The sequence below is a fragment of the Nannobrachium achirus genome (assembly GCF_963921795.1).
Source record: "Nannobrachium achirus genome assembly, chromosome: 9".
NCBI lineage: Eukaryota > Metazoa > Chordata > Actinopteri > Myctophiformes > Myctophidae > Nannobrachium > Nannobrachium achirus.
In genome coordinates, this window is record NC_137818.1 from 39,362,437 (window position 1) to 39,375,340 (window position 12,904).

A 12,904-nucleotide genomic window follows, 5' to 3' on the forward strand; every position below is an offset into this window, starting at 1 on the left:
GTTTAGGACAATGCTTGGAAAGCAGCATGTTAAAGGGAATTCTCCAGGCCAGCAGCACTACACTAGAAATACTTTAGCAATCATAGGAGAAGCAGTTAAGTAGGTCTATGCTCTTAAACCTGCACTCACAGCTTGCATAATGTAGAAACACAGCAGTGCATTCTCCCCTTGGAAATGAATTATTAATGGCGTGAATATTAAAGATTCACAATTGGATGATTCCCGTAACCATTTTGTTCTTACCTAAACTTGTTACATAAACTGTGGTGTGTGACTGAAAATGTGCCCTGCCTCTCTGCGTCTGCACAGAGTGTGAAGCCTGGAGGTCCATCTTCGGGGCATGTGGTCGACCCAGGCAGCCTGCCCGTCCCTGCCCAGTCGGGGCTGAGCCGCAGAGGAAAGACTCGTACTCCCAGTGTCCCTGAGATGAGCAGGGAGGCAGGGCTGGAGCTGCTGAGGGAACGGCCTGAGGAGGCCCTCTCCCCCAGTCGCCCTCAGGTCCTAGAGACCCCCGAGTCGCTCAGCGATTCTCTCTACGACAGCCTGTCGTCCTGCGGCAGCCAGGGATAACAGAACTGGAGGGGGGCTTAAGGACAGGCAAATGTTGATCTGAAGCCTAATTTATATGCTGTTGCGCATCCGTGTCACTCACTAAAAATAGCTTTTTCTGGTGGGTGGCGCGGTCTTACAACAACGTATAAATTAGCCATAATTCCCAAGACTTGATGACACAAGATAGCCGAGCAACACTTTTTAACATCTCCCTTGATTGCTAGCTGTACTGTGATGCTGCTGAAACATCTTTGGGGCAACATGGAAAAGAATTGTGCTCTGCAGAAGTCCCCAAGTACATTCTCTTGATGATGCTAACTCGTCATCATCAGCTCTTCAACTCTGTCGCTACTGGAAGGATTGATTGATGGATTCTCGCCTCAGGATTTCTAATAAAACACGAAGCCAAAAGCCACCCAAATGATATAGGTTGTTCACCTTCACTTTTTTCATAGAATTAAATTGATTGTGGACACTTAACAGTAATCGAAAATGTATGATTACCGAAAAGGTTTGGGCAAGATAAAAGATTATCACACAAACTGTCACCCCAGATTGAAAAAACAATTCTTTGGCTGAATTTTGCCCTCATTCCTGATTTGTTTTTTCTGAGCCTTTTAGCAGGATTTGTATTAGGTATTTCTTGGCAGCAATAACTCGCTGGCCATTTCAATAACTGACAACTGTACCAATGATTCTGTTTTGTTCTCAACATCAGTTCATTCATAATGTACTGAGAAATAGTATTTCCTTATTGAACTCCTAGAAGATGGGGGGAAAAAAGAATGTTCATGTCTGTGACTCTTAATTGCTAAACTCATGCATCACAATTTTAATGTATAAACAACTTATTGATCATGTTGAGATTATTTCTTCTTCTGCGACTAAGAGGTTGCCAGAATATGTCTGTTTAAATCATAATACGTTCAAAGGTAATATATACCAGCAATAATATCATAGAAAAAAAGAGAAATGGCTACACTATTCAATGAATATGTATTTCTATTATTTATTTAAGTGAAATGTACATCATTTGCAATTGTCATCTTTTTGTAATCTTTGTGAAAATTGCGTCTCATTGCTTAGTAGATTATGTTCATATCTTATGTCAAAACATCTCTGTTGCTGTCTGTTCCCTAGCTACTAGAGGTTGTATGTACCAACTGCCGGTTTTTCAACTTTCTAATTAAACTGTTTTGATTTAGTTCTTGTGTTAATTTATCACATTGGCAGTTTTTACATGACCTGTAATTGCACATTTATTTCCAGTGTTGGAAGGAATACTCATATTTTTTACTTAAGTAAAAGTATCAATGTACTGCAATTTACATAATTTGTTATTCCTGAGTCACTAGAATTTCTCAAAACAAAACCAGTATGGGGCTCTGCCTATAATTCAGTGGTTCCCAATCTTTGTAGCTCGAGACCCAAAAGAGAAATTTGATTTCTTCTTGGGACTCAAAATAGTGAAAATAGCTGATCTACAAGCTCACAATGTGTCACGATGCTACATGTTGTGAGCTTGTAGATCAGCTATTTTCACTTCTTAATGAACATATTCGATAGATTTTTTAGTTTTTGTAAATCTATTTAAGATTTTTTTTTTTTTTTTTTGCTTGTGACCCACAAAAATGGTTCCATGACCTAGTACAAATGGGTCCCTGCTGCATGCCATGAGTGTAAAGTGGTATATATATTACAGTATATACTGTATATACACGCCAGGGACGTATTAACCCCCACGAGGGCCCCTGGCCGATACTTTTTTAGGGCCGCCCCACCCTCCACCATAACCCCCCCTCCCTCCTGACACGCTTTAAAAGTTAAATATCTCCAAAACTACAAAACATTTCAAAGTAAAACGTTCAAGCATGTGTGTCGGCAGTTAGGTGAATCATAAAAAGTATGAATTGAGTTTCTAGGTGAACGTGTTTTTTTTGAGCTGCACAAATCTGCCATTGAGCCCCATGTTAATTTTCAGAATTTTGTAAAAACTATATCTCTAAAACCATGAAACATTGCAAATATTCATTTTCAGGCAAATTGGGCGATTAAAGTTAAATATTTAAAAAACTACAAATTATTTCAAAGTAAAAATCTCAACCATAAATGTCCACAGTAAGGTGGAATCAAGTCGCTAAGTTAAAGTATGAAGGAACAGTGAGGTGCCAAAGTTATCAGATGTGGGTTTTAAAAGTTAATTATCTCCAAAACTACAAAAAATTCAAAGTAAAATCACACATTAAAATGTAACCTTACTGTGGACTTGCAGGCTTGAGACTTTTACTTTGAAATCATTTGTAGTTTTAGAAATATTTAACTTTAAGCGCCCAATGCATTGTCAATGGAAAAAATACAAACTTTGGCAAGCTACTAGAGCTACAAACATACACCTAGAAACACCGTTCACACTTTATCATGTTCATCTTACTGAGGAAGTGTTTGCCTGAAAATGAATATTTGAAATGTTTCATGGTTTTAGAGATATAGTCTTTACAAAATTCAGAAAATTAGCATGGGGCTCAATGGCAGATTTGCGCACCTAAAAAAAACACGTTCACCTAGAAACTCCATTCATACTTTTTTATAATTCACCTAACTGTGGACACACATGCTTGAACGTTTTACTTTGAAATGTTTTGTAGTTTTGGAGATATTTAACTTTTAAAACATAAATCTGAAAACTTTGGCACCTTGCTGTTCCTACATACTTTAACTGAGCAACTTGATTCACAATTCAGAAATTCCACCTTACTGTGGACATGAATGCTTGAGATTTTTACTTTGAAATAATTTGTAGTTTTTGAAATATTTGACCTTAAGCGCCCAATGCATTGTCAATGTCAATGGACATTTAAAGGAGAAAAAAATCAAACCATCCGTGTCAAATCTGTCAATTGCTCATATGCAGAGGTACTGGTGTTGGGATTTGATCCCATCATATGACCGTTTGATGATGAGTCAAGAGAACTTGTTGATCGGTGATCATTTCAAATGACAGCGATCGTCTTTCTTGAATTCGGGTCAGATATAAGCTAGCCAGCCAAACACAGATAAATTAGGTGCCCAGTGCATTTTCAAATACATTTTGAGTTACACATGCATATCTTTACAAATAAAGTACTCCATCATCAAACTACAGGTAGACTGGGGTTTGAATATGGAACCTCTCGGCTGAAAGATCATGAAACCACTCAGGGACGGATTAACCCCCGCGAGGGCCCCTGGACAATAATTTTTAGAGCTCCCCCACCTTCCACCAAGGAAAACAGCAATGGAACAAGGAGCTTGGTGGTTCACTGTTAAAACACTCTCCACATTCCCAAGCTCCTAGATTCAAATCCCATTAAGTGATGCCTACTCTTTAATGCAAAGCATGTTTTGAAGACCAACAACAAGACTAACCCTAACCACCGTAGTAACCAAGTAAAATGGCAACAAAACAAGGAGCATGGTGGCTCACTGTGTTAAGACACTCTCTACAGTCTACAACTACAAGTTCCCAAGCTCCTTGGTTAAAATCCCACCAAAGGCGGCCTGCCCTACTTTTTACTGCAAAGCATCTTTTGAAGACGAACATCCATAAACACCACTTAAGGCGCAAGGAAAAATGTCACATTACCACAATGTAGAGATACTCTATTACAAGTAAAGATCTGGTATACAATGTAGAAAATACTCTATTACAAGTAAAGGTCTAGTATTAGAAATTACAAACGTTTTAGCATCAAATAATTACCAAACGTAAAAGTACTCATTATGCAGAATGCCCCATTTCTACTCGTCAAATTAAAAGTAAATCTAATAGTTGTGAAAAGTAACAAACCTCAAAGTTATACTTAAGAGTACTTGAAGTAAATGTACTTGCTTACTTTACACAAATGTTTATTTCATCGTAATATCCCAATTTGTCTATTGGTTTTCATTGGCTAACATTACATGAAAAAGCACAAAGGAACAATCAAAGAAATTTCAGCTCAGTTGAGCACGTTCAACAAATTTATTTGAGCAAATGTATCAAATTATTAGATTTTCAATAGTACATCAATAAAATAAGTTCTTCACAGTATACAGATCTTCAAAAAATTAAGGTTAACATCACATCATTTGGCAAACTAATAGAGCACAGGTATTTTAGACCATTTTCCAAGACATGGGAGCAATAGGAACAGCTGGCCTGTCTTGGCTTTCCACATTTAGACCATGTATAGATAATGACAAATCTTTACACCAGCCAGTCATATCCCAACCAGGAGACTTAACATTTGTCTTCAAGAATTTGCAAAGACCAGTAGGATCAGATGAGGCTGACTGCTGGTTTTTACCAGTGTTGTTCTCAAAATGTTGGTCAACATCGTGGTAAATAATCACAAGTGAGAAATAAACTCAAAAGATTGTTAAATTGGGAATACTAGAGGTTCGCGGCCCGAATTGGGAATATCATGGGAAACGGATTCTTCTTCCACTGAACTCCACTGAAGAGATTTTAGGGGAAACTGTATAAATAGGCAAATCAACTGAAATTACATAACTTCAAACAAAAACAATCAGTCTCAAATGCTCAAATAACCTATTTTATGGCACTAAATAACAATATGAAAACCTTAGGAAATGCCACTCGGCTTGTGGGAGCCTTTTCAGGGCAGCACTCCCCTCTATAGGCCAAGCTTGATCACTGCAGCATTAGTCTACTTTCCATTCACAGCCAAGAAAGGACTAGCATTAGTTTACCATAAAACTTACATTCAACCCTTATTGTAAGTTATTAAATCAAAGAAACTTCAATAATAATAAGAATAATAAGACCACATAGGAGTTAATTTCAAGAATTGAAGACAAAGTGAAAGCACCAACAGCGCTGCGTTGCAATTTGTGCCTTTCTTAGATTGTTTTTAATTTGAAACTCCACAAGATTTTGCATCATCTACTTCTTCTCTTTCTTCTTTTCCTGGAAAACATCACACAAAAAGAGAAGTATTAAATATAAAGACCATTACAGCAAGTGACAGGCTGTACTGAGACAGGTCTTTGGACAGCGAACACATTAAAATGTAGTGTGGTTTCACACTACTTCAGTACTATTGTCATCACTAGGACAACATTTATGTTAAATTATTATGGCCTAAAAAACTATTCAGAGTTCAGCAGTAGTATAAACAGACCAGACTCCGGCACTTTACTAGGGTCAGTGCAAACTGAAATTATGCAATAGCAGAGTGCATAATTGGCTCAGCATGAAACCATTTCACAGCAGCATGCAATATCTAACTATTAATTTAGCGAATGTCTGTGCGTCCAGCGTCCGCCGTCTGTCTGCATGCTGACATCACTGATACTAAACAGTGTCGCCACCATGGTAACAGCCGCATGCTGAAACAATGCCCAAATTTGGAGATCAGCATGCTGACATCCTTCATGGTAACAGCCACTTGCTGAAACAATGCCCAAATTTGGAGATGAGCATGCTGACATCACTGATACTAAACAGTGTCGCCACCAACAGCCGCATGCTGAAACAGTGCCCAAATTTGGAGAGGAGCGTGCTGACATCACTGATAATAAACAGTGTTGCCACCATGGCTGTCTGCATGCTGACATCACAGACTGATACAACGGGTATTGCACAACTGCACGTCAATGGTGACTGTTCTGCCCAACAGGCACTGGTCTGAGTTCTCCAACATTACTTCTGAGACACCTACATTTAATCCCTCATATACTGTGAGTATGCATACCCCACCGGGCACAGGACTAGTCACACAATTAAAATCTGTTTCAGCTGTAAAATATACGTATGTATATATATTGTGTTACTGTCTGGCGGTGTGTGTGTGTGTGTGTGTGTGTGTGTGTGTGTGTGTGTGTGTGTGTGTGTGTCTTGCTGTCTCTTGATTGCTCTCCCGAGTTGTTAAATTTTTTATAATCTTCTCCAAACAGTACTTCACAAGAACAATTTGTGTGACTAAGATTCACTGAAAAATATATAATTTTAAAAGTAATTATCAACCAAGTTGCAATATTGTTGCACAGCTGCACAGAGGGACATGAGCTAAGTAGTAACGATCCCATACAGTGGAAGTACAGCTTGCAGCCGATTGGCTAGTTACGCTACATAGCTTGGGCTTATATCCCACACCATGGTGGACCGTGGGTCTGAGGTTATACGTATATTCACATAAGTAACAGTTGTTGACCGGAAATATTTGGAAATTGAGTTCCTTGGCTGGCTGGCACCGTGCACAAGAAATATGATTCAGTCTAGTAGTTTGCATCTGCAGACAGACCACAACGATTCTGCAAGATCATCTGGCCTCCTGGCGGAGATAGTGATCATTAAAATTAACAATCAAAAGGAATTCTCTATCAAAGGAGAGAGTTATGAAATAAACATGGTACCTTCTCATTCATGGCAAGAAGAATCATCAGTTTCCTGAAGATTGTGACAAAATCAAGGAACAGGTCCACGCAGTGCCTTTAAGAAAAATTAAAAAAATAAGTCATGCTTATTTTATACACACATATCCACACACCATGATTTGCAATATTTCATCACACAATAATACTTCGACAATATTAAGGGTCCAGCAGGCTGTTAACAAAAGGCCACATTTCTGTGTCAGTAAGTCACAAATTATCACTCAAAGTGCTTGTGACAACCATCACTGGCTGAACATTTAAACTTCGTTGTCACTGTTTACCACCAGGAAAACAGAATGCCCCAACACTCCGTATTAAAAAGAGCATCAGGTTGTACAGCCCAACAGTAGTCTCATTTCATTCTACCGTTTACTGCATGTTTTTTGTGGGAATAAAAACTCTTCACATCTTTATTTCAGTCTGTTGACTTATGATATGAGGCTCAAATAACAGGCTCAATCTGTTACCATGCAAATCCTTACCAGATATAGTCCTTGTCTCCATTCTCTGCTTTCTCAATGATGAGCTGAGTGTCAAACAGGACAAATCCGCACATGATGATCAGCCCGAGGTACATGTGTGCCTGTTGGGAAGGAGAACAGAAAAGAGAAAATAAGTTTCAAAGTCACTTTCCAGATTCTTCACACTCAATGTCACTGCAAACAAGTTATAAGAATCCACTTGTCAAAATGTCACAGCTCGGTTCAGGTACCTTGAACAGCATGACAGAGCCAAAGAACATATTCATCACAGACATCAGGAACAGCAGGGAGAGGCCAGACATCAGAGTGCCTGAGGATAAAAAAACACAGCATTTATTTGGGGCAGGTATACGTAGTAAAATACAAAACAGACATTTGTCATACTTCAGTAAAGCTGGTGCAGTTGTAAGGGGGCAGCATGGTGATGGGCAGTTGTACCAATATGTAAAACAAGTTCACACTATTACACAGAGTTTGTGTAATGAGCGTAAGACATTTTAGTTTCGATAGCCAGGTGATGACACATTTTGGAAGGGCCTGTGTTGTTTGCTAATCAGTCTGCAGCTTACTCTTGATCAAGAATGCTATTGTAGTTTGCATTTGTCTCTGCAAACTACTTTGCTGACTGACATTCTTGGAAGTGATAGCTTTAGTTTTTTAAGAAATAGGTTGTTACAGCATGACTTTCCTAAGCCAAGGCTCAGTTCACTATTAAGGCATATCAACGTAGATGACAACTTGTTGCTTCACTCTTGTGCAACGTCTACACCAGCCAAACGGTGCACTCCTGGTAGCTATGAGCTGGACAATGTGGGTAAAGTACAGTATATATAATTTATATGCAATCAGAGTGAAACGGGTGGTTGTGCAGTGCTGGCACACTAGTTTGTCATATTGCTCCAAAAAAATAATAATATTATTGTCTGTTCCCCATTTATCTGTGGAGCATCAGACTAAATCTAGTGGTTTGAGCCCAAACCACACCAATGAGTCGCAATGCAACTCCTTGCAACTAAACGGTTGCATGCAACTACTCGCAACCATTATCCCCAAAGGCCATTGCAAGGAGTTGCATTGGTGTGGAGCATCCTTAAAACTATGTTGTTGCAAGGAGTTGGACTAGTTGCATTGGTGTGGCTTGGGCTTTAATGAGATGGATCAACTAGATGCCTATACCTCCCAGGAAGAGGTAGCTCCGGCGCTTGGCATAGAGGGCACTGAGAGTGAAGCAAATGAAGATGATGGACGTTCCCAGGAACGCTGTCACAATGATGCTGCAGAGGGAAAACAACAGAGCAAAGATCACACTTGTCCGTAAGCACAAACTACTGGCTTGCAAACGGCATTAAGTTCCACAGTCAGATAGCTAAGAGCTTGAGGACTGAATGTTTTAGGCCGCAATCACACATGAGCGCGAGACATCTTCTCCGTATCGTTTGAGGATGAGGAGGGAAGGGGAAGGTCCAGGTCCAATTCATTCTCTATGTAAGTCACGTGGTTTCATGTCTCTTCCAAGTCTCTTCCTCAACAGAAGGCTGTCTTTTGGCCAAGAGATTTGCAAGAGACAAAAAACCATGTGACCTCCATTGAGAATGAATTGGACCCACCCTCCTCCCCTCATTCTCAAACGACACGGACATGATATCTCTTGCAAATGTCTGTACGGAGCCTTAAAACGTTAGTACATTTCAAGACAAATAATAATAATAATAAACAGTCACATATATTATATACACACACAAATGTGGCAACAACAATAATACATCCACAGTTCAAGGTTCAAGGTATCTGCTGGCCTTTGTACGTATGTGACACTAAAATTGTCTAACCTATAACCTTAAACTAAAAAGAATTTACTTTTTCACACAAGCCTGTCATAACTAAAATGCTGTGCTAAGGTCCACCCAGTCATACCTTGGGTTGATAGCAATAACAAAGTCCATGGTAGGGCCCAGGCCAACACCTGGTGAGAGAGAAAAAAAAAAAGAAACAGCCAATGTTTACATGATCCCCAATATTAACAAAATAACTTAATTTTGACACTCAATTGTGATATCAATTATAAGAAAGAAAAAATACTGTGAAATTAGCCATCCTCCAGAATACCGTGTGTAGTATCATGCCTATTGTAAATGACCATTACAATGTTATTGTTGTTCCAATCAGCGCTATATCAGTTTACCTGTGAAGAAAGCAAAGCCAGCGAGGATGCCCAATCTCTTTTTCTCTGTCTCATAGCTGTGTGGCGTCATGGCCAGCCAGAACATCATCCCCAGAGAACCCAGCAGAGAAAGAATCCCCCCCTGTAAAACATTGTTTATTACATGAGCATGTTATTCATGTGAAATCTTGTTCACAAACGTGTCTATTTATTTACAGCATCTTGAGAACACTGTACCTGCTGCTACTTTGTTTTATGGCGGCTTGTTTATGCACACAACCGCATATATCTGCTGATGTCACAGGTCTATGATTTTAAAAGAATTTAAAGTTCTTCTGTGATTTAAAACAGGATCCGTTTCCAGGTTTTATTTTCAGTTTAGTAAATGTAACACTGCCCCCTAGTGCACAAATTGGAAGGGAACTATTTTAGACCTGCAGGTCATCTTGGGTTGGCTGTTGTGGTGCCTGCTGTGGCTGAGTGGATAAGAAGACATGCTGTTGCATTATGTGTGTCTGGGACAGGCCCAGGTCATCCTGAGGATATGGGTTAAAATAGGAGACCCAGGAGTGTTCATCTAGTTCAAGTACTAGGCTTAGGCAACTTTGTGCACTGAAGCAATCTGCTCCTTTCCCCTTTCTGCTAAGCTTTAACATGCATTTACTTTGTATTTAAGAGGGTGAACCTTTCTTAACATACACCCCAAAACAGGTTTCTGACAGCCAGTGAGTGAGTGGACTGGCTACAAAATTGTCATCTGATCTAGTGTTGCATGTCATTTAGAGGCTGCCAATCAAATTAAGTAGAAGCATAAACAACTAATGATTATTATGACTAACAAACTGACAAGAAGCTTCATCAAGCTACCGTTTGTGCACTCACAAACACAGTCTCCTTTAGATAATTCCTCCATACACACGCCTGCCCAAACACACAGTATGCATGTGACTTAAATAATTCCTCTAGTCCATTCCTTTAGTAAAAACAACCACTAGATGGGAGTCTCACTATACTGTTATATAAATAGAAAGTAATGAGGGTCTCATTATGCATTTGATGACAGGATCTTAATGACTATCTCACTTGTTGCATCGCTCGTATGTCAGGATGAGGATGATATACACAAAAAAAAACGTAGACCAAAAAACATCTTCAGATCTTATTATATATGTCATGCCATGTTATATAAATACTTGAAGGGGAATTCCAAGTCCTGTTGTGCTATCTATGATATCAGTCTTACCTGAAAGAGACGAGTGACAACATGCACGTAGGAGCCGGCTGCAGCCACGAACATGCACACCGCCAGACTGGAGTAGACATTCTTCAGGTGCACCTGGGTAGAGTGAGGGCTGGAAACAAAGCATGCGGGACAATGTATGCCTGTAAATATCTAAGGAGGCAATGCATTTCTGGTTGTTCCGGTGCGTACGTACATGGCCAGTTACACTTTGCTACTCATACATACATTTGGGTGAACTTGAAGAGAGCGTCAAAATTTATGTTGCGGTCGAACACGTTCATGTTGGAACCTGGGCACTGAGATCCGTACAGATTTACTTTTGATCTTCTGCTATCCTGAGGAGGGAGTACAGATTACACACATTTGTAGATTATTAACAGTTGAGTCTTAATGTTTTCAAGACAACCCATCTGCAGCTAACAACTGGGATCAAAGTAACACGAGTGGCCGTAAATCGGCGCTACAGAACTATTCTAGTGTATCCTTATGACACCTCCATTGACAGATAAACACAGCAGGTTATTATATCAGACTGACACGGATACCTGGTGGGAGTTTGCAATCTTAAACCATTGGTTCTCAAAGTGGGGTCCTGGGACCCCCATGGGTCCTTGAGGGGCTTCCAGAGACCAGAGGGGCCCCAGCTAAATGATAGTTAGGAACCAAATGGACCCTTAAGGGTATGTAACTCAGAGTGTACAAATGCAACCAAATTGACCCATTTCATTTGTACACTCTCATAGTTAAATTAACATTGATTTTACAATATACATTGTGGTCCCAGAGATAGAATGGGGGTCCGTAGCCTAATGCGTGTCAAACTTTGGGTCCTTGAAATTAAAATGGTTGCACTGCTAGTGCTAGAGCCGTAATAATCTTCTCTTATGAGGGTCCCTGGGCCTGGTATCTTTTCAAATGGGGGTCTTGACTTGAAAAAGTTTGAGAACTGTCTTAAACAACGACAACGTCAAGCGTTGGCTGTTTTGATTGTCAGTCTGCCAGCTAACAACAACAACCTTACTGGTAACATTACGTTAGGTACAACAAACAACAAACAAAACATAACTAGCTATGTTTAAACATTTACCATTTTTAGTAACATTTATCAAGATATCACAAAAAGACGAAATGTTATGTTAATGGCGCATGAGAGAGCGAAAGTGCTAGCGTAACAAGCTAGCGTTAGCTGAGTGGCTATAGAAAGCTAGCCAGCTAACGTCTAGTAATGTGTCAACAACCGTTCGACGTGTCTTTTATTCGTCGATAAACCATACAACTATAAACTGTGTGAAATAAGGCATACATACGCGAAATGTTGTGACAACTTACTCAATGCTAGGCTCTCCTCCTCACTATGTTTCAGTCTGTTTCAGTTTTAATTTGCTTTCTTCTTCCTGCTTTAACTGTGTTTTTTTTCCTTGGGGGAAAATAGTAACGTAAGCTGTCAGTCAGGCTGGTATGATGATGACGTTATCCAAGGAACGCCCATAAATACGTATGACGAGCATGTAACTAAAATACACTTTATGTTTATGTAATATTTATATATGACATTCTCTGATAATGGATGAGATCGTGTGTAAAAAAAAATATGTTACTGTAAATAATAATAATAGAACAATTTGGAACAATTATGTTCTAAAAAACGAATAAAAATAAAGATGATGAAATCACCCAGGAAGTCAAAGTAAGTGTGTGTGTGTGTGTGTGTGTGTGTGTGTGTGTGTGTGTGTGTGTGTGTGTGTGTGTGTGTGTGTGTGTGTGTGTGTGTGTGTGTGTGTGTGTACGCGCGTGCGTACGTGCGCGGTATTTAAACGAAAACTATTCTATTCCATCATTGGCACAGTGTAGTGGCGTTGAATCGTTGATTCTGCGAGTGACACATATTTAAATTTAAATGACACTTCCTGGTGTATCGCAGACGGTAATCTGCTTGTTGGTACACCTAAAATGGCTGCCGACTGCTGTAGTCATGTTTCATGTTGTGGTTGTCCAGAGCGTAAAAGGTTTTTTAGACGAGCCCCTCTGTGAATTCGTGGTTTAGAAAGT

At 39.6% G+C, this 12,904-nt stretch overlaps 2 protein-coding genes across 2 annotated transcripts in view; one reads left to right on the forward strand and one right to left on the reverse strand.

Moving 5' to 3' along the window:
• nckap5l (NCK-associated protein 5-like) overlaps window positions 1–1,297 on the forward strand; it is a 33,152-nt gene extending 31,855 nt beyond the window's left edge. Inside the window, exon 13 of the mRNA XM_080734000.1 lies at window positions 310–1,297. Coding sequence (XP_080590126.1) covers window positions 310–570 — 261 coding nt within the window. The 3' untranslated portion in view covers window positions 571–1,297. The remainder of the gene's footprint in view (window positions 1–309) is intronic.
• Window positions 1,298–4,518: 3,221 nt separating this feature from the next.
• Window positions 4,519–12,306, reverse strand: tegt (testis enhanced gene transcript (BAX inhibitor 1)). The gene is made up of 10 exons (XM_080732518.1): window positions 12,185–12,306; window positions 11,081–11,190; window positions 10,856–10,964; window positions 9,634–9,754; window positions 9,366–9,414; window positions 8,628–8,725; window positions 7,682–7,761; window positions 7,452–7,552; window positions 6,949–7,024; window positions 4,519–5,500 (listed from the first exon to the last, which is right to left on the reverse strand). The coding sequence occupies exons 2-10, from the start codon at window positions 11,134–11,136 to the stop codon at window positions 5,477–5,479; spliced, it is 714 nt and encodes a 237-aa protein (XP_080588644.1). The 5' UTR covers window positions 11,137–11,190; window positions 12,185–12,306; the 3' UTR covers window positions 4,519–5,476.
• Between the last annotated feature and the right edge of the window lie 598 nt (window positions 12,307–12,904).

Bases quoted from the DNA above. Each gene is read 5' to 3' on its own strand.
- tegt (XM_080732518.1), bottom strand. From the start codon at position 11,136: ATGAACGTGTTCGACCGCAACATAAATTTTGACGCTCTCTTCAAGTTC. The intron at 7,762-8,627 runs GTATAGGCATCT...TTTTATCCTCAG, and splicing joins GAGCTACCTCTTCCTGGGAG to GCACTCTGATGTCTGGCCTC. The intron at 7,025-7,451 runs GTAAGGATTTGC...TTTTTCTTAAAG, and splicing joins GGAGACAAGGACTATATCTG to GCACTGCGTGGACCTGTTCC.